We start from the raw sequence: 23018 nt of genomic DNA, 5'->3' as shown, positions 1-23018 counted from the left end.
AAGAGGAGATCTGAGCAAATGATATGCGAAACGAAAACCATCGATGTAGAAGTGCAAACGATCTTGAGTCGATGTCAGAACTCTATCAGACGAGGATATCCAATACCTCCTTTATGTTGCGAGAAATGTTTAAACTCACAATGAAGTTAGACACGAAAATAGAAAATTGTGTTAATTTAGAAAATGAACTTTTCTTTTTAAAATATTTCAGTTGTTTGTTTTTAATGCAAAACGTGTTTTCTTAAAATATAGTCCTCTATAAATTTTAACTTTAATTCTCGTAGGTTAAAACGTCCAGCTCTGCAAACTGTTTGTTATTTCTCAAGCGAAATAAAAATTGTTCTGTAACGTTTATGTGATAAATTTGCGAAAACATTCGGGAAGGAATAGTTGACTTAATTTGCTTTTCAATTGTTTGCCTATTGCTAAATGATTAAATAAGGTTTTGATCAACATAAAGAAGAAGCAACAGAATGAAAGCATTTACAGATTTAGATCATGTTTTAAGGCCTGTTAGTAAGCAATTTAGAAAACATAATTAGAAACAATAATTCTGAAACTGGGTCAAACAATATTCATCTATAACTATGTATCTAGCTCTCTGTAACGATTCATTACTAATACATCACTAATTTCTCCCTACAGATGGAAATTTTTATGTCTGACTTTTTAAAACATAAGGACCATTTTTGCATTTGGAAATTTTGCTCAACAACAGGTATATAAAGCATTACGTGTTTGCATTTTTAGAATCCTTCCAACACTAATGGTTTTATTTCTATTTCATCATGTATCCAGAGACATTATTAGAAAAATAATGCTCTAGTTTTAGCAAATATACATTATGAACTCAGTTTAAAATTATTTTGGTTAAAATAAAACATGCGACATTTCTAATTAGCCATTTTTAAAACTGTATAACGGACTCAATGTATATAGCAATATATACGATTGAATACAGCTACGTTAACTCTGTTGAATTCACAAAACAAGCCTCACTGTTCCAGTACGACCATTTAGAGATTTCCTGAGAGCCTTGCTGCCATATATACTTTCCCTTACGCGATGTAGAAAATCGCACGAAACATTTACAATCTCTTGATTAATTACACCTTTGAGCTTGTTAAATCACTTCAGGTGTAATTAAAATTTTGCATTCCGTAGATAACTTATCTTTCAGCTTGACAACATTCAGCGGTTCTCATACAATTCCTCTGCTTTCCTGTAACAGACTTTTTATGAGGGTATTTGAAAGTTCGAGTTTTGATTCATACTTTATCTGATAATAACAATCTTCGAAATTCGATTTTTCAGGAGACTGCGTGTGTCACCCTGGCCGCTCTCTATCGGGTAGTGTACCTAGGAGATGGATGCAATTCATTGTCATAAAACCTGGTCGATTAGCCAGTGATACCATGCCTGAACACCTCTTAGTCAGAATTCTGCCTAATCACTGGAACGATACTTTTGTGCGTTGCGAATCCGTGGGCTATTTTAAACGAAGCCTAAGCCTACTCTATATAGAAAAGACTATGCTGACAACAAGGACTATTCAACTCGGTGCAATCCAGAGGCCTTTATGTCTACGAGTCCCTGCTTCGAAATTTGTACCGTGAAGGGGAAACGTCCTGGAGCCAGATGGCTTAAGTGTACTTATTGATCTCGGTACTGTAAGTAGTAGGCCCCTCTGTAGGGTGGAGGGGCGGTAACGTACTTTGTTCAAGGGCAAAGGTCTACTGGACCGAAACGTTACCGAGACTGGTCATGTCGGTGCCACAACGGCATGAGTGAGCAGTCCTAATAAATAATCTGTTGCATTCGCAATACAATCCAGCCTTGGAGGATGGAGTTAAATGCAGGAATGAGCCGCAGTGACGTCATTACGTTGGGTCTCGAGCTGTGTGATTGCTACATTTTCTCAACCGGTGAGGCTTCAGACAATGAACTGAAAACTGGCTAATCCAATACTCCTGCTGTAGGCAGTGCAGCAGCTATCATTCTGTGATCTAATGAGATTCTTGCAGAATGCGGATGTTATGCAAATCGCCCAACATTGCTTCATAGCTAGTGTACCTATTGCCTTTATTGTCATAAATATATGCGAAGAATTCAGAATGAAAGTGTGAGGCATGTTTTATAATATGAGACACTGATTTAGTTACCTGTATTCAACTATATTCATTGTTGTATACAAGAAAGGCCTTTTGCTCCTTTGAAAATGATTAATGTTCAATGCCGCTTCTGTTCTAAAATAAAATAAAGCATTTAATTTTTTTTTAATTTGCAGTTGAATGGAAAAAATTGGAATATAGAGGAAGGATCAGGTGAGGGATCTGGAGATGTAATGGGAGAATCTTTCATACCAGTCGATCAGACTACAGGTAATTTGTATGTCTTATATACTTCTTGCTTAAAGTGATGCGTCCCGAAACTCTACCAAATAAATGTTTCTAATTGTTTATAGAATATACGCAAAATAATTTTAAGAACGTCGAACCTTTTGGTATTGAGTAAAAACTGTGGTAATGTTTTACAATCATAATGACATATTAAATTTCCAAAAAATCAAAAGTAGCAACTAAACATCGATTGAACAGTACCTATGAAAACTTATTTTGTGTGAGAAACTACGATTGATTTTTCCATATCAGGGAGGAGAAGAAAATAATGTTACTATTTATTTAGATTTTGGAAAAGCTCCCGAGAGCTCTCTGCTTAAAGGAAGAAATGCCATCATAGAGCACGTTTTAAGGGAAACTATCTCGTATTCACGTTACACATGAAGAAAGCCACGATAATTGCTGTGAAGTCAAACTATTCTTCTAGATCTGAACGAGATGAATTCGCTTCGAAAATTTTTTTCTTTAATAAGAATTAGTTTGTATAATATTACTATTATCTATTTTACTCTAGAAAATTTTCCACTAAAGCATTTCTTCCTTTAAGTAGTTAACTCTTCAGAGCTTTTCCGAAACCGAGTAAATAAGTTTATAATTTTTGCACGTTTCTTAGTCAAAGTTTGTTTTAGCAAATAGTTATTTGTTGCTTGAAAGGAGCTTACCTCATTTAGAAAATTAATATTTAAATGTTCTACTGGGAGATTTGGCAAAAATTAATCTTACTTTTGAAAGTCTTAGAAGTGTGAGTTAACCAGAAAGTCAGCTTTTCCCCTGGCTATTAATTAACAACCAATTCTTTATTCGAATCTAAATTTTAATTAAAAAATTTAAGGCAGCACCGCAGAAAATTCGGCATCTTTTCTTTTTCAGAAGAAATAATTCAGAATACTCAGTTGTAAATTAATTAGTTTGATTTTAGTAATTTGAAACTTCCGATACAATGTTATGAAAATTCAATCAATTAATGAAATTCGTCATACTGGAAAATACAAGAGGAAACAATAAACTTCGGGATACTTCGACAATTATTTGATTTATTGTAATGTAAAGGCTTTAAAGTAAGTACTAGAATTTGGAGAATAATAACGTATTAATTCGTTTTCATTTTCTCTCGTAGAAACATTTTCAATTAGGAGCATAACCCTGGCATTAAGAGTAGCTTTGTATAGGAAGTTGAATTCTAAGTTGCTTCAACTAAACTAGTCTAACCTTTAAACCTGCAAGATGTATTTTCATCCTTTCTTGTACTAAAACTCAGAAGGCAAAAATAAACACTACAGTAATATGAAATTAAACAACTAAAATACATTGGTACTTGAGGTATGAATTAAAATTATGAAACAAAAATTTCCTTTCACTTTTTCCAGGAATAGCAGGACAGCACACAAGGTCATATTATTAAAATTGTATTTAAATTCTGTCCCAGCATCTAAATTTCCAAGCTAATTAGCTAATAAGTAACAGTCAGCTAACGACTTTAAGCTTGTATCAGCTACTACAACACAAAGGAGATTTTTTTAAGTTGACTACCTGATCAGTTTCTCTTCCTTCTTAATTTGGGTTTATATCTATTTAAAAAACTTAAAACTGTTTAAAATTTTTTAACTCTCATTATTCTCGCGGGCCCATCAGCGGCCGAGCGGTAAAGTCGCTGAACACTGGTAGTTCGGTCTGAGGTTCGAATCCCGCGAACGGGCTGGCTGCATGGGCGTTTTCGTGGTTTTCCTCATGTGTAACGTGTATACGAGCCAGTTTTCCTTAGAAAGTCCTCCACGAAGGCATCCCTCCCCTTAGGCAGATAGCCCTCGAAGCTTTGCCATAATCACACACACACACATTATTCTCGCAGAAGCAAATGAAACTGTAGTAGTATAGAAGAGATTTTGACATATGCAAAAACATGTTAGTTAAACCTTGCAAATATTGCTGAGTAAAACATTTACAAATAACTTTTAATTGCAAATTTAAGTTAGTGTTGTTAAATTTTACTAGAACTATATGAGTTGAGTGATAAGCTAAAAAAAGCAATTTTAAGAAGAATTTCATTAATCATTCTGTTTAGTAATCAACAGTTACTACGGTCAGTTACTCGCAACTGCTTAACGCACTTTTATAAAGTAATATGAGAAGTTGTATCTCCCTCTTAAGATTGTCTAACTCTTATTAGAATAAAATTATATATTTTACAAATAGATATGGTTCTGTGTTACTTATGATAAATATTGTTTACAGTTGTGACTCCAGAAGTTAATAAGAGTGAAACGGATTTAACTGTGCTTACGACAGATGTTTATGAAGAAGAAATTTCAAGCATTGAGCTGTACGGAAAACGCTTTGAAAAAAGATTAACCGACTTTGAGAGTCGCCTTGAAGAGGTAATGATTTTTTTTATTCTATCGATTGGAATAAAATAAAAATTTTTAATTCTACTTATGTGCTTTAATGGATATACTATGTAGCAAATATGTGTATGATAAATGAAGTTTTATTATTTTTTCTTATAACAGCTTTATTTATTAAAACTTAAGTGCAAAAAAACCTTATATTGTTATGGAAAAAGAGAAAAAGTTGTAAGGGTTGGACTGTGTCTCTTGTGTAATGAATTAAAAGAAAACATAAATAAAAATGAATGCTGCTTTATCCGCGGGTAATGCGCTCGGGTAATATGGATAGCTATACATGACTTTTGAGTATATATGATAAAAATTAATTAATAAATTAGACATAATAAAACATTACGTAATGTACACTTTTTGCTAGTCAAAAATCGGAAGAGAATATTGTAGTATTTTAATAAATGCATCATCATTTGAAATGAAGTTTGGATTGGATAAATTTCTTTCTCTATCGTGTTAAATGTTGCATTGTAAGGATTATGTTAATTTTATTAACAGTTAAATTTTAAGTTCCTTTCCTGTCGATTCTTAACTTCAACTTATTACTTCCGGCCAGAATGTAGTTTTAGAATCACGTTTGAATACATATTGAGGAATTATAAGGAGGTATTTAACCGCGAAGTTCTTCGGTCTTAGTGAGAGAGTTACCGGGTATTCTGGTCTGCACGCGTCCGCCTTTTTAGACCACTCTCTCTAAGCTAATTATTGCGCTCGGCCGTACATTAGGCCCTTGATAGCTTCGCAGTCAGTTAGCGTTAAGGGGCCAACTCGGTTAGAATCTTGATAGCTTCGGCTATATCTTTTTAATTTAGATTAGTTTCAGTTTACTTCTAGCCTCTTAATTTCAAGCCCAAGTGTCGGCTTTTATTGTACATTCCAAGACGGAGTTCTGTTAAATCTTATTTGGATAATAAAGGGCTATTTACCCTTCCATCTTGTTGTTTCTTGTCCCACGAACTCAAGCGATTATTCGCTTATCAGTTCTTAAGATTCTTCACGTTCAACTGTAACTTAGCATTTACAAAGTGAGGAACTCTACAGCATAAATACCCAAAACTATTTCCTGTCAAACAATTATCGGTTATGAAAAGTTGAAATATGATAGATTTTTATAAAAGTAACATTTTAGCATTATTATAAAAATATTTAAGTTAAATAAGACAAGGATTTGCTACGTAGAGTGTAAAACATACTCTACAGGTAAGATTATCATCCATATTTTAGGCTGCCGATAATGACGGATATGTGCAACGCTGTCGGATGGAAGTAAAAGCTTCCATTAGCAGTTATTTATGTGCCACTGTTAATAACGAATACTTACTACCTTTGAAGGGCTATTCAGTGGAATTAAAATGGCAATGCCCTTGGGGATTTGACGAGAGCATTGCGATTGTAATCCTATTGAGCATCTTTGTAAGACTTTAGAGCATGGCCTTCTCGCACATTCAGCAGGATTAAAATCAGGAATTTTATCTAATACGACGCTTCTCTTTTGAGGATAGTATCCTACTTCCTTATATCGATTAGAAAGACTATGTAGAGATACAGAATAATTTGATCGTCTTGCGTATGCTATGGATATCGCTGCCTAAACACTCAGACGCTCATACTGGCTAACATTTATGTTTCGTCCTGTACGAATTGGCTGGTCATTTCAGCTAGTCAACTCACGAGGATTTAACAATTTCCTTGCCGTGCTCACATCTACAGGATCCCTTAACCAGTTAACTGTGGCGGTCTCGTTTGAGATTGCGCACCGTTTTGTGTCGCCAGAATCGAACCATGGCGAGTATATTCGTCAATCACAGAGTAGCTTGCGTTGGTAAGATACTGAATGAAAAGATACGTTTATTTTATAAAATTGAACATTTTATTACTAATATTTACTTATTTGGTTAACATAAGCATATATTATATACTACAAATTAAACTAAAAACGCAATAAATTAAATTAAATATTATACATATAAAAGTAAGAATTTAAATTCCTGCTGTGGAGTGATATTCAGCGAAACAGGGTACTATACACAATGGGACTTTGCAAATCGAACATCAGTAACGCGATTCCTTCCTGGTCTTACGTTTGTAGCAATGCGAAGACCTTCGCGTAGGTTTTCTTTTCTTTTCTTTTCTTTCTTTTATTTATTTATTTATTTTTTTTAATGTACCTGGTATATAATCTTTAACATAATTCCCGCCTAATTGGCGTATATTAGGTGTAAATGACCGAGTTTGTGTCGATTTATTTCCTTCAATTGGATATGTCGCAAAAGTGTCTTGAATAAATTTGAGCAAAAAGTTGATACGCAATAATGTTCCATTATTTTTTTTCTATAATATGAATGCATTCAGACATACAATGTCTAAGAAATGGAGAAATATCTTTTTGTAGTATTTTATAGGTCATTTTCTTGCTGTGGAGTACGCTATGATAATTCCATCGCTCATATCTACTTCACCCATTTTTTTATTATAATCAATCACTAGCTCCGGTTTCTTTGTTATTATTTTTCTTTTTTCTGTTTCTGTTACGTTGTCATTATGTACAGTACTTACTAAATAAACCTCCTTCTTATTTTTCCATTTCATTAACATAATATACACATGACGAGTATACTCGTCAATACACAAATCGCGTCGCTTCTCCATAACGAGTATACTCGTCAATCGCAGTTAACTGATTAAAAGTGATAAAACATCCATGGCAGCAGGAACGGAATTCTTCAGAAAATAGAAAATCAATCCATGGCTAAAGTCTAGAACTCGTAACTCATTTATATGTTATACGTAACATTTATGAGTATTTGCTTTTTGAGAGGACATCTATATTCTCCCACCTTCCTAACGTGCCTTAGTGGTGTAGTGGTTCTGCACGCTGGACCGGTATTCCCGAGGTCCGTGGTTCGATTCCCGGCGAAGGCGTTTGCTATATTTCATCTTTCCGGCCTTCTTCCAAAAATACCTAATGTCTCCACAGTGGCGCCCAAACTAAAAGGGTTGTGGATGATGACTCTCCACACCCAAGATTTGGCGATTGTGTCCCCTAAAATCCCGAGTCGCCCTTTATAAGGTATTTCTCCCACTTTCCTAGCGTGCCTTCGTGGTGTAGTGGTTCTGCACGCTGGTCGGTATTCCAGAGGTTCGTGGTTCGATCCCCAGCGAAGGCGTTTGCTATTTTTCATCTTTCCGACCTTCCCCCCCCAAAAAAAAAATCCTAATGTCTCTACGCATCGTTCGATCCCTACCTGCATTATAAAGTTTGGCTTCGGAGATAGGCAATCAGTACCTTTCTGGAAATGTAAGATGCTTGAATCATTATGCTTTTCAGAATCATTTTACGGAGATATGTGTTACCAATGGGCAAGTAGTTAAGATCGCTGAATACTGGGAATTTCAACCTGGGTTTGATCTCAGGTGAAAGGGATGGCTGTGTGATTGATTTTTCCATTCTCCACATGCGCGACGCTCCCTCAGAAAGTCCCCGAACCTCTTAGGCAGACAGCTATTGCGCATCGTATTGTAATAACCGATAATAATTTTTTACAAAGAGATTCCTTCTTTGACAAGCAGCAACTATCCTAGACCAGCCTCAAGTCAAGATTTATTTTTGCGAAAGATCAAGAAATGCTTGATTACCTTTTGTGAGGTTGTTTTATCTTTTCCTTTCCCCCCCTTTTTTTTTTCTTTTTTTGAAGAATACTGGCTCTTCATTATCTGCAGCTATACCAAAATATTTAATCCCATTGATTCAGGTGAACAAGTCTTAAATTAGATCAAAATTTCAAATATCGAGTAGAAGAAATTGTATTGTAAAAGTTATAAAAGTGTCACAGTAATTAAAGAAAGGAGATAAGATAGAAAGGAGATAAACTATCTCTTAAATAATCTCTACCTATGTTATTACGTATTACACTAAATATGTATTTAAAATATTGTGATGTAACAAACAAGTAATTAAATCCTAATGGAATGAAATTTATGAGAACTGCAAATAGCACTTTGTTTAGCTACCTAATTGAAAGTTTGAACCAATATACGGAAATAAGATACCTATAAATTTATAAACATTCATAAAATTTTGGTGTATATTTCCAGAGCCACGTACAACTTTCAAATTATTTAAAATACTGCAATGCTTTAATATCAAATAATGATCTTCTAAAAAATGGCCCTTTGAAGTAAACGAGAAGGCCCTTTATCGGTTTTTAGATGTTAGACAGTACGCTTAGAATAACGTACCACTCTATCCACGTACTGATAATTAAGTGGGCATTGTTCTTGTGCGCTCAGACTACTGGCTACTGTTGCATGAGATAGAAGAACATTTAGTTTTATATAATACGTAGGTGTCTCATCAGAATAATTATTCGTTTAAAAAAAGTAACCGAAAAAAAAAAAAGGAATAGGCAAATATGAGTGATCCAGAGTGGGAATTGTTTTTACAGGTCATTTTAGATATTGATGGAAATTATATGCATTTTTAGTTTATTCATATACGAGTAGAATAGTAATTTTAAAGCCTCTAGTATGTATAATTAACATAAATTTGTTACGAGAACATTCGTAGTTGGCGATATGTTTCAAGAGAAGAAATGCCAATATACTCATATTGGTCAGGATCAGAATGCTCCTATGTATTATCTTGTAACGGGCAGTAAACGTGTTAATATGTAACATAAAAATTTAAGGCCCGGGTTCGAATCCCGGAGAAGGCATGGATGTTTGCAAATGTATAGTGTCGGTGAGACATGGCGGCACTTTAAAGATTAATTATTCTTGAAGAAAAGTGATTCATTTCAGGTAGTCTTTCAATCTGAAAGGTTGCATTTTGTGTCATTTTAAAATTCCAAACAACAGCTCCTCTTTTAAATATTTCATAAGTTAATATTTTATTCATTTATATTTCATAAGTTAATATTTATTGTTGGATTTTTCTTCAAGTTATGAATAGTTACTATGGTAGTCATATTAAGATATTAAAGGCTATTTTAGGCGCAAAAAGTTTAGTTAAGTTCATGTTTTTCCTGAGACAAAACAGAACATTTAAAAAAAATGGTGCTGCTATATATATAATTATCAATGACTAAATCTCTATACGTTATACTCAATTATAAGTCAATTTTCAAAACATTTTCCTTAGAAATCAAGAATGGAAATCACGTTTTCTAACATTCAAAAAGAAAAAAAAATTCAACATTTAAAAATCGCTTAAAAATGTAAACAACACTTAAAAATGTATATTTTAACATTTGAAAAAAAAAAACTTACTTAATATTAAAGAAAGATTTACTAAATATTAAAGAATGGATTACAGGATATCTTCTTCTGGAATAATTTTATGATTTTGAGCAATCAAAAATTTATAGTTATAATGTTTCTATAGAAATTTTTGAAAAAGGGTTGGCATATAAGAAAAAAATGTAGAAAATTAACTTTTATATTTTGTTCCATTTATTGTGCTATAAAATGTTAATTTTTTAACTTGATTCTTTAAAAAAAATTATCAGAAATGCTTCAAAAAAGTAGCATAGTACCATATAATTCCAAATTAATTTTTGAGTAAAACGTTCGAAGGATTGAGCATTTTTTTTTTTTTTGAAACGCTCCTCGTTATTACTGCGCCATTTGAAGTTTTAATAACAATCCAGACACCATAATTCCATAAAATACACATATATTTTTGGATAAATTAACGTTTAGTATATTTTTATCTTTAATAGTTATGTATGTTTCTGATTTAAAGTAACATGTACATTATTTATAACTTTAGATTTAATTTTATGACTTTTTTTTTTGAAAAATATTAGCCAGACTTTTCTTATATACAGGGTGAATCTGAGCAAGGGGACAAATCACTGCGGGGTGATAGAATGCAACTTTGCAAGCGATATTCTTCATATAAAGTTTGGGCGGAATGCAAACGGCGAGCTGCTAGGTGGCACTGTAAATGGAACAAAAAGGGTCGGTCCTCGCCCCTAACGGCTTTTTCTACTGCGGATTGCAGAGACGATGGCTGGTTGTACGAGCCACGAAATTTCCAGGGCGATGGATTGGTCCAGGAGATCCCATCGCTTGGCTGCCAAGATCATCGAATATCTCGTGTTTGGACTTTTTTTACCTGTGGGGTCATCCGAAAGCCTAATCTACGAAAGCGCTGTTAAAACGAATGTGAATCTAGTCGCCAGGTTAGCCTTGTTGCTGGCGATACTCTGGGAATTCCTGGTGTCGTCGCAAATACACATCAGTCCCTATCGCGCATGCGTGAAGCTTGCATTACAGCTGGTGAAGATCTTTTCATCAATGTCTTTGAACATGTATATCAATTACATTCGTGGTCATAAAATGTTTTCTGAAGTATCTCCTGTCTTTCTTGTGCTAATTTTTTTAATGTTTCAGTGAAAGATTATCTTTTAACTTCTCACCGTTTTTGTTCCGACCATAAATTCTACGACGAATATTGCTCGTATAAGCTACGTTCTGTCATCCCGTAAGATTTTGCCCCCTTGTTCAGATTCACCCTCTATATTTCTTTTAATGCCTCTTGTAACTGCCCAGAGACCAGAAGTCAAGCAAAAATACTTTTAATCTAGGTAAGATAAGCTCATTTTCTTACGTTATGCGCTTATCTACTTAATACGACAAATGCTCCTTTTCAGTCTTTAAACCTTTCGTAACAATAATTAGCAAAATGATTTCATTACTTGTTGCTTACGAACAAGTGCTAGAAAGTGTCCGTATATAATAATTAACGGGATAACTTCAAAAATTCATTTTAATTCCCGTAGACATTAAAACTACGCATTGTTTATTAAATACAACGAATAAAAATTTTTAAAAAATATCCCTTCTTATTTAGAAGGTAAATTCACTGTAATGGAAAACTTGCAGCTACCAAATTCTTCACAGAATGATTACTTTAAATGTCTAAACTATCATTAGCCCACCAATGGCTGAGCGGTAAAGTCGCTGAACATTGGTAGTTAGGTCCAGGGTTCGAATTTTCGGGTTTTTCTATATGCGTAACGCGTACACCAGCCAGTTTCTCTTAGAAAGCCCTCAACGAAGGTATCCCTCCTCTTAGGCTCTCGAGTGCTTTGCCACGATCAAATTTAACCAATACTAAACTGTAATTACAAAATGTATTTTATAGGTACGAGGTAGAATGGAACGGGCCGAAGAAACCTGTGCGATTGTGGCTTCGAATGCGACGAATGTGATGGAAATATCGAAAGAAAGAGTCCAGAATATTCAAGAGAGTTTTGTGGGTCTTCAGAAAAATGTATCGAAAGTAACATTTAGCAACTACAACATACAGGCTGCCTTGCATGTCCTCACGGAAGACCAGGCATCCGACAGGAGTAGAATACGAGAATTACAGGTAAGTTGACACTGCATTTTTATTATCCAGTAAAGAGAAACTGATCTGTTACAGTGAAATAACCTTGATGATTTGGCCATTTACATATAAAACGTTTCAGCTATTCAATTTAACGTTTTGAAGCAGTTGTTAACCAGTGCATTCGGAATGGACTGGCAGAAAGCTTTTAATGTTCAGTATCAAGCTTTTATATAAATTTCAATAAAGGTCTTTCGAAAAACAAGCTGGTTTATGTTTTCACATAAAGGATGCTAATTCTTTCCTATGTAAATATATTGCAAAGAAAATATTTCAGAAATTCAAGGATTTGAAACAATGTGCATTAACCTAAATATTTTGCCAGGCTAGACAGCATGCTTTTGTAATGCACATCTAAGAACTTTACAAATGTTTTAAAAAATATCGTTTTCAGTCGTTAAACCACTTTGCGTCCGACCTTAAGATGCCTTTCAAGTGTAAAAATCTTTCTGAATACCTAATCGTGAATTCTGCACCTTCGCAATCAAATTTTAGAGTGTATGAGCTCTATAGACCGAGGTTTATTGCTGAAACCCGGTTGTCCAAAGTTTTCAGCTCGTTACTTGTTGAACAAAATGTATGCTAGTTTCACTGTCACTGATGAAAATCATATATTAAAGTTAGAAACATTTCAAATGCAGTGGAAACGTTTTAGAAAAGCAAGTTTATTATACAGAAAAAAAGTATTATTAATATGACTAATTGTTTACCCTTCTCCAGTAACCTTGGTAAGGAATAACTTAGAAATCATTACAAATGTTGGCCACATAGGAATCATTCAAAACAGTTCTGCTGTCTTCTATTTCTTGTAGCCGGGCGTTCACATTTGGGTGTTGGCAACAAAGGTTTTACCATGCAGTGCTACTTATGGAAACTTACTAGCTTGAGAATTTTCAATGATTATTCGTGCCTCAATGATTGGCTCGAGCTCGAAACCGAGAAAGACATGTATGTTTGTAAACTTGTAGTGTTTTTGTTCCTGTGGGCACTTAAATATTATTAAATCGAAAGAGATTGAGAGGTTGGTGTCAGAGAAGAATAGGAGATCCTTGAATCCGTCACTCGTTATGTTCTCCATCAAAACTAGGAGGAAGCTGGGCAAACTTATTCTGTTATATACAATGTGCATAGGCTTGATTAAGGACAGGCTCTTAGCCACAATAAAATTCGTTGAACTGGCATAGTATAGGTTCATATCAGGAAGTTTAGTAACAACAAATGATTATTTGTAATCAATTATTGATTTCTTTTTATGTTGTAGGAAGCACAGAAAAGGACTGAGCATGAAATAAATAACCAGAGACATCGACTGACATCAGTGGAGATGATAGCCACTAACAGCACTTTGCAACGATGTCGTAGCGATGCAAAGGACATGAATCGAGATTTAAAAATAGCAGATCTGGAAGTGAAACTTAACCAGGCACATCGTAGAATGGATGAAAGAGCTAGACTTTCAGAAATGTCACGTAATGCTAACGAGCATGCAATAAGGAGACTGCGAGACTCTGTAAGTGAATATTCTAGACTAACAGGTAATATTAGCGGAGAGCTGATGAAAGTAACGGAACATCAAGATCAACTGAGGAATGAGCTCAGCAAATTCATTCGACAGTTGCCTAGAGGTGAGTGACAACTAGAATTTGTTCAAAGGGAATTGGTACAGAAAAACTAACGATTTGAATTTATTAGGCATAACAAACTTAGTTTATTAGCATCATTTGATTGTTTTCGTTTATTTCATGAAACAAAGATATATATATATATATATATATATATAAATTTATTCATTAAGGAAATATTGATTATATTATCTCTTTAGTATAAATTTAGCAGAATTTATCAAAATGAGGTAATCCAGAAGTATCAAATTTAATTCCGAAAATTGTTTTTTTAAAAGGAGCTTGAATGTTCCTTTTAAAAAACAATTTTAGGAAATAAATTTCACTTCAAGTTCCTTTTAAAAAACAATTTTCGGAATTAATTTTCACTTCAAGTTTCTTTTAAAAAACAATTTTCGGAATTAAATTTCATTCAAGTTCCTTTTGAAAAACAATTTTCGGAATTAAATTTCATACTTCTGGGTTACCGCATTGTTTTTTTTAAAGGAGCTTGAATTAAAACGAACAATTTTCGGAATTAAATTTCATTCAAGTTCCTTTTAAAAAATAATTTTCGGAATTAAATTTCATACTTCTGGGTTACCTCATTCTGATACATTCTACTAAATTTATATTAGGAGATAATCTAATCAATATTTCTTTAGCAAATAAATTATTATTATCTTTTTTGCAGCTTATTAGAAAAACTTGTTTTCGATTTCTATGAATTTCAGTTCATTCAATATTATATATATAGCTGTGATTCGTTTGTTATTCCCAGTTATTTTGCTAATTGCAATCAAACGAAAATTCGTTTTACAGAGTAATTTCAAATGCATGATACAAAAAGGGAAATACATGTGTGATTAATGAAATTATTTTACATTTGCAGGTATAACATGAAAGTTTACTCTTCAAAATTTATATAGCAACACTGAAAAAAGGAACCCTTTCAGAAATGCTCATTATAAGCGCTGTTGTTTTAAATGGAGACATCAGAAAAAAAAAAGCTAAATTCTCCATTGTTGTAAAGCAGATTTCTGATCAAATATGATAAAAAAGCAACTCACCATCACAAGCGGGTGAAAAGGTTTCAAGAAATGACTTGCTTTTACCAGATAAAAAAACACTGGACAGCCATCTGTCAACAAACAAGTGATGAAAAACATTTATGCAATTTATTTGCAAATCTCCAGCAAAGTACCGTGCCAGTAGACAACTTAACACCATGCCGCAACAATGCTTTTTCATGAATTTTTTGCCTATTTAAGAAACAAGCTTTATATTCGCAAACATCGCCATTTTGAATATTAGCGCCTCAAGTCAGCATTTCGGAAATGGCGAGCTTTTCAGTGTTGCCAAATAAAACCCAGAAATTTAAATCTGTTATTCGTGAAAAACTTTGTTTTTTTTTTTTTCATTTTACTCTTTAAATTAGTCTATATTTTATAAGATTGATGAAAGACATTCCTAAGCTCATAACTTTTCACTCAAAAGTGCAAATTTAGACCAGGATATTTCAAGTATTCTAAATGGCTATGCTAATTTATGTGTCTTTCGAAAGCAACGAATACGAATAAAAATGGCCTAAGATATCATAAACATTGCTTTTCTAGCTGTAAATTTACGCAAGGCTCATAATTAATGTAGTATATTTTGCAGTTAGTTTAATAAATGGCAACCATATAAAGTGCAATTCTGTCGCATTATCAAAAATAGGTTTTTCTATACACAAAACTCAGTAAAGACTACAGTTATATAATCCAATCCAATCCCATAATTTATGTCGTATTCTGTTGTATAACTATTACCTCAATTGTATCATTGCCGAAGTTAAGGGGAACCCCTCATCGTCAACTAAAAGTCATTTCAGAATTGATTGGTGTGACCCATATGCCTTGCAGCAGAGAAAAATTCTCTACAACTCCTAAATCCCTAGGAATAAAAACGGGTTGGTTGGTATTTCTACATATTTAGATCATCTGTGAGGCATAAAATTCATTAAAGTGATTCGACTTCAAAAAGCAGACAGTTTTACTTAACGAATATTACAACGACTGATTCAATATTAATGAGATGAGAGAAAAGACTCAATAGGAAGTGTTCCTAATGCGTTTCGGAATGGGAAGCTAAGCATTCGACCAGTACCTCCTACATACAACTAAAACATACTCCTAAAAACTGATATTGCAAAAATAAAACATGATTAATAAATTTAGGGTTAGGGAGTTTTAGTTTTAATCAACTGTTAACTTGTCATTATGCATTATTGTTGCCTTTTTTTATCAAGGAAGAGGATATTTAGTAAAATATATATTCAAAAAACAAACCAGCAACAGCCAGATCTTAAACATGTATTTTATTACCACCATCCGAAGTATGTTAAATCAATTTCTGTTCTATTATTTTAAGTGTAAAATTATTTAAGAAAAGTTAAGATACGTATTTGAAATTAGGAAATGCAGTCGATGAAGGGCAAATCGGATATACATATTTATTTATTTAAAATCAAATGATATAGGCCTTCTGCAAGGGGGGACTACGTTTCATTTTCTATCGTCTTAAGGGAATAACAGCGATAAGTGGCTTCATGTGGCAACCATTCTGTCTGTAGATAAGGACGACTTTAGTGACGTAGTGTCAGCCGTGCCGTGGCTTTGTATGTAGGAGGTACTGACTCGACCCGATAAATTTGTCTCTGTGAAAGCAACGATTCCGCAATCGGCTGTGAAATCAACCCGAAAAGGTGTTAGTAACGTATCAAAATGGAAACGCAGAGTTAGGTGACTCTATGTGGACAATGAAAAAACATATGCAGAAAAAACTGCAAACTAAAATCTTAGATTCTTAGGAAATAAAATGTAAGTTTGAGTTCATATAGTTTAGCTCATTCAAGTCAATGTAATCTGATTTTTTCGCTATTATCTCTTTAGTGAAATTTTGAAGTAAAACAAATAATGCGTGTGTGTGTGTGTGTTATTATGGCAAAGCCTCGAGGGCTATCTGCCTAAAGGGAGGGATGCCTTTCGTGGAGGACTTTCTAAGGGAAACTGGCTCGTATACACGTTACACATGGGGAAAACCACGAAAACGCCCATGCAGCCAGCCCGTTCGCGGGATTCGAACCTCGGACCGAACTACCAGTGTTCAGCGACTTTACCGCTCGGCCGCTGGTGGGCTAAAACAAATAATGCAGTCTTCTTTATCTCATTTAGTGCACGAATTGAATTGAATGTTACTGAAACGTTAAATAGCATATTTGTTTTTTTTCAGATTGCTCCAGAGAAACTGAAAGTGGAGTGAAGTTGATAAATGTACCTACATTAGGACCCACAGAAGTATATTGTGATACTTATACTGAAGGTGGACCGTGGTTGGTTGTGCAAAACAGGGCAGACGGATCCGAAAATTTCTATCGCAGCTGGAAGGAATATCGTAATGGCTTCGGTAAACCAGAAGGAGAACACTGGTTGGGTAATGAAATTCTCTATCTTCTGACAAAGGACAGACAAATGAAGCTTCGCATCGATATGCGAGATACGCTTGGGCACTATCTTTTTGCTGAGTACGATGATTTTAAAGTCAAATCGGAAGAAAATTTGTACACTCTTGTGGTTGGTCGTTACAGCGGAAATGCAAGTGATGCCTTAAGTCACCATTCTGGTATGGGTTTCAGTACTCACGATAAAGATAATGATGCATCTAGCACAAATTGCGCTATGCATTATACTGCTGGTTGGTGGTACCAACATTGTCATAGAGCCGATCTGAACGGGAGATTTGCAATAGGAATGACTTGGTATGATGAACAGAAACATGACTGGATACAATTACAGAGTGTAGACATGAAAATTAAACCACTTGGATCATGACGAGGGAGTAAGATAGCGATTGAAAACGTGACAGCATAATTGAATGCCAGAACACTCCATATACACTTTTTTGAAGTTTCAGTATAGTATTGATGTTGTGCTAAAAAAAACATGTAAAGAAACTGAAGCTCAAGGATGAATTTCAATGTAAAATATAACTGAAACTGTTCAATAGTTCAAGGACGAATGTTGGTTACTGAAAGTCATCGGAATATGAATTTGGTTAAATAACTGTAGACTAGACTACATGGCAATGTAAAACCGTCTTTCAAATTACTGCAAAAGCATTGCTAATTGAACTGCACTATAAATGTACACACCTTAATGTAAATATTAATATTACGTTTTTTAAATTAAATGTGTTTAAATAATTGAAAGTGGTAAGTGTTAATTTTTCTGAATTAGTTAGCTAAATTTATTAGTTACTAATTATAAATTTTTAGCTAAGGAAAGTGGGAAAATTAAATAAAATATATTTATATTAAGCTATCTATTTATATTTTTAGAAACATAAAGGATATTTAAAAAATATAAAGAAGATACGGTATCCATTTTAAACGTGCATTTTACGAAGTTCTTATACATCAAAGTTCGTTTGTTAGTTCTAAGAACTGGCCCCCAGCCCACCTAGCAGACGAAGCCTGCCATGGCTATGAGGGGACCGGCCAATCCAACTACAAACGAATGTTAAATAAAAAACTTAATAAATGGTTACATAACGGAATATAACAAACTTAATAAACATCTGGTAATAAATTCAGATAGCACAAAACGAACATAAGAAACTCTAAAGAAAAAAAAAAACAAAGGTTTTATATATATATATAAAACGAAATCGCAACACATAAAGCAGATGCATACATTCCAAACACTCTTGGTGAAATAATTAGAATATAGAAGTATCGTTTCCATTTCTGTGTTTTTTTCCTAAATTTTAAATCTTTTTAAGTTTTACTTTCAATTATTATTATTTAAATTTCCTTTACATTATCAAAAAATAATCTTAAATTTATAAGTTTACTTCAATCATCTCTATTTTCAATTTTATTTTCTGCTTTGTTATATCACGATGCCAATATTCTCCTTATTCTCATTCACAATTTGCATAATATCTCTTGCAAATTTTCTAAACAAATTAAGTTAGTTTCGTATAGCTGTAGACTAGCTGTTAGGTATACCAGTTAAATAGTTCGCTTCCAGAGTTCTTGTAATATAATTTAAATTTGCGGCGTGTACAAAACTATCTTTGAAAAATGCCGACATAAACAACCATAAAGGGCAATTCCGAGGATTTCGAAACTAAGGCCTTCTTGAAGCCATTCAATTCGTTATATGGGAAACAGGGTTTTTCACATTCATTTACATTAAAACAATACATTAAATTCTTCTGAACCTGGGAATATAATATGTTATATTTTTCTATCATCTAATGCATGATTTGGTTTTGTATTTCAAGATCTGATAGCTATAATAAACAAAATCTGCCTCTACTTTTTAAATAAACTTTATGATAAAATGAACACATTATTCCGATTAGTATAGTTTCTGGTAAATTGCTTGTTTGATGCATTAGTTTAAATTAAATATTCCAGTCTATGAAATTACCAGAAGAATGTTTTGAAGAAGAAAGAACAGTATACACTTTACTGAGACACGTTCTAAATTTGGAAGTATCTCATTATTCTGTGTACATGTTTTGTGCTATTCATCTTGACTTAAGTTTTAAAATCACCATATAGTTGAGTTAAAAGATAGTAACTAGTTAAAAAAAGTCTCTGAAATTAAATGAAACAAAATCAAATGATTGAGATTAAATAATGAAAATGAAACAGTGAGATTTATCAACTATGGAATTAGATAAATTACATTAGTGTACCTGAACCACGAAAATAAAACGTATTATTTACTTATTAATCTTAAGTGTTTTCTCATTATTAAATATGAATCTGGCTCTAAAATATAAACAAGGTAACTTGCGAATTTTACAAGTAAAGGTAAGAAATATTAAATACTTAGCTTATTAAAGCATGATGAATATTTTACTGTTTGAAATGTTTTCCATAACGGAACAATGAACATGATTACATTCTGTACTTAGAGAATATAGAATATGTTTGCAGAACCTTCTCATATATATTGCTGAAATTGTTTTTATAAAATTATCTATCTTATTTTGAAGTAAACGTAAAGAATAAGACTATTTAAGTTCCAAATGTTTCTTTTTTGAAACATCTAGGGTAAGAATTTTCGGAAATTATTGACATTTTCAATAAATATTTTCTGAGTAGTTGTAAAAGCTGACCGTTTTGTTAATTTTTGAAGCTCGCTCTGTTTACGATAGATTTTCTTTCCTTGTATATTGTGGCCTTTTTTATGTTGTTTTAAATTTAACGACCATATTGGCAGTCTAAGAAGGCAAAACTCTTGAAATGCTCACGCTCGCTAATTTCATTATTTTCTTGAATTTTACGAATCTAAAGACCATGTTGTACAGGGAATTACCTACATTAATCAAATACCTCTCCATTACTTACTTAATACATCAATTTTAAACTTAATTTGAAAAGAGTGAAATTGGAAAAAACGTAATAAAGATACGTCATATTTTATCCACATTCATATACAACTTGAATTTTATTTACTCTTGATTTCAAAACAGAATCATGGCTAAAGAAAAAAGCGCACCACTGGAATTGAAGGATTATGAGACTAAATTCAAGACTATTAAGAATGAAATATTTATTAATTTTACAAATAACCAGGGTATACAATGCCAATGTTCTTTAATAAAACTGCCCTTTTCCTCCTTCAGCCTTTTATTCTTTGAATGGCATGCTTTTGAAACATTCTACTCTTTTTGGGCAATATTCGTCAGTTTTGGTTCAATTTTTGGTCCACATTGATTGGTAGAACTGAAATTGTTTCCTGTAATAACAGTTCATCTCATTCACTCGCACCGGCATCTTTTTTCTTTCTTCCGGCAGTTATTTATTGCACTGCCTCAGATCTGTACCTTTGCGATCTCGGCACCAGGCGATAAAATAACAGACCCGGTACCTGGTGCCAGAAAGGGGCTGTCAATAGTGTCTTGGAAGGTCCTGGCTTCGGCCGTCAGAGTAGGCTGGCGCTGCAGTCAGTCCTTCGACTCCTCGCACCACGCGAGCCTTGCCAGTCCAGTAATTCCTATTTGAGATAGGGAGTAACTAATGGACGAGCCTAGTTGTGCGACCTTGAAAGGATGCGGTACAGGTAACCTCGTAACTAACTGCATCAACTTGTAATTTTATTTCGCCGCTCTTATCAGTATAGCGATTAGACACGCTAGCTATAGAATCTTTGGGCTTAGGCTCGAATTCTAGAAAGGACTCGGATTTATATAGTATATTAATATCTGTATGGCATGGCGTAAAATAATGTATAGCTAAAAGTCCTCTCGAAAGGTTTGGTGGTAAGAAAGAGAGATAGAAGATCTTTTGGATTAGACTCCCGGGGATGTTCGCCATTGAAATTTAGACGGAACCGTACAGTTAGCGTGGTTGGGACTATACCTGTAAACCATTGGTTAAGTTCTAACAGTCTGTACCCCACGTCTTTCTGGCCTATAATATTATTTTAAATTCGTCAGTATTCCTAGACTTATTAAAGACTCAGATTTTAGAAGCTCAGGGAATGCATACTGACCAATCTAAAACATACCAATTGTAGAACTCCTTTTCTTTTAGGTATCACAGAGCTAAGAATATTTCTGCTAGTGCAGCATTGTCGACCTGCGCTGCTGAAGAAATCGTCAGATTCTGAGAAGAACATATGTTAAACACACTGTTAAAAAAACAGAAGAATTGGCCACATCTGCAATAAAAAAATCTGTTGTGAACACCAGATGACTTCCTTTTGCGGCCTATTATACGGATTTTTTGCTGCAGTTCATTTAAACTTAGTTTCTCGAATTAATCTAACTTAATTAACCGGTCCCTTGAGGCAAGTTGAAAATGAAATCAAAAATTGCAAATTTTGAAATCAAATATCGCGTTAAATTTTTTTCGGACTGGAGTCAAATTTCTTGTATTTTTCCATAACGAGTATAACTCTTTGCCGAATATAAGTATGCAAACCGGGAGGCCGCATTAAAAGTTAGATTTCGTTATTTGTCGATACCCAAACATGAATATTTTCGTCATTTAAAACACTTCTGTAACTGGAACTATGTGACTACGATCGTCGATTGCGAAAATAATGGTCGGTTAAGGACTTTTAAGTCTAATGTGGGGAATATATATATTACATATATATATATGTAAGATATAACAAAATATGATAGCTGTTTCAAAATATAATTGATGATCTCAAAATTAACATTCTAAATTTGATGATATACCCCTAAATTCATCTCTTCTCACAGGTTCCAGAGTTTTCTATCTTACGTAACGTTTTAATGCAGATACCTCTTGTCCAATCAAATTAATTCTAAACCAGAACTGTTGAACTGAAACTTTTCCGACTTCCACCCTTCTTCCTCTGAAGTTCTATGATACTCTGCCCTTTTCCGCGTTAGCTCTCCTGCTGGTAAGACGCATTTCATCCATGCTGCTGCCGCTTAAGATGACGTCGTACTTCAAAATGGAAGTTATTCTATTCAAATATTATTAAGAAATATCTTGTATGAAAAAGGATTACTTGGTATGCATGGAAAAAATAAAAGATTGTGATTTTTCAAGATATGTTGTGCTAAATTGCGTCATCATGCTTTCCACTCTGCCACCTTCAAGCCACTACGGTCTTCTCGGTCATCTACGCAGTGTTCGTAAGCTGTTGGGAGGTCCACTGCTTTCATCTACGCATTTGAAATCATTACATATATATATATGCAATGAAGAAAGTAGACTGAGAAGCGATGAAAGTGTAGATAGAAAAATCTGGCATTTCATTCATTGTAATGAATCAAACTTAGATGAAATGATATTGTAGAAATATTGACAGCATAGAACGTAGAATGTTAAAATGTTGATCCATAATGAATAGGAAACTGGCAGCCGCGGCAAATTAAACCTTTAACTTTATTTTAGAAAACATATTGTGGCCACGAAACTTGGCACTCTAATTCATACCTGTTGCAAAACGTTTACATTTTTGATAGCTTTGCACTAAGAAGAGAGCAGCAGGCAGCAGTTCAACTCGTCAGAAGTGTATAAAGCAAATGCAGTTGCGTTCAGAATGAAATTTTAATTGAGAATAAGATGGTTTTGGTTTTCAGTGCATTTGATTGGATAATTTTAATAGTGCTGAAAAATTATTATTGGTTGTTTGAGTTTAATTAAGACACAATAACACGCCGAATAAATACTAATTCAGAAATC

The 23018-nt window shown here is 33.7% G+C and overlaps 2 protein-coding genes across 2 annotated transcripts in view; one reads left to right on the top strand and one right to left on the bottom strand.

Moving 5' to 3' along the window:
- Positions 1–18113, top strand: part of LOC118184627 (uncharacterized) — a 32000-nt gene extending 13887 nt beyond the window's left edge. Inside the window, exons 2-6 of the mRNA XM_035354335.2 lie at positions 2288–2381; positions 4632–4774; positions 11946–12173; positions 13453–13816; positions 17066–18113. Coding sequence (XP_035210226.1) covers positions 2288–2381; positions 4632–4774; positions 11946–12173; positions 13453–13816; positions 17066–17664 — 1428 coding nt within the window. The 3' untranslated portion in view covers positions 17665–18113. The remainder of the gene's footprint in view (positions 1–2287; positions 2382–4631; positions 4775–11945; positions 12174–13452; positions 13817–17065) is intronic.
- The window catches only part of LOC118184628 (uncharacterized), an 888058-nt gene that overhangs the window by 89515 nt on the left and 775525 nt on the right, over positions 1–23018 (bottom strand). The window lies entirely within an intron of this gene.

This window comes from Stegodyphus dumicola, chromosome 9, assembly GCF_044657685.1.
Source record: "Stegodyphus dumicola isolate Sdum_Otavi_A_Nest chromosome 9, ASM4465768v1".
In the NCBI taxonomy this organism is placed as follows: Eukaryota; Metazoa; Arthropoda; class Arachnida; order Araneae; family Eresidae; genus Stegodyphus; species Stegodyphus dumicola.
The sequence above is the reverse complement of the archived record's forward strand: the minus strand, read 5'-3'. Positions and strand labels throughout refer to the sequence as shown.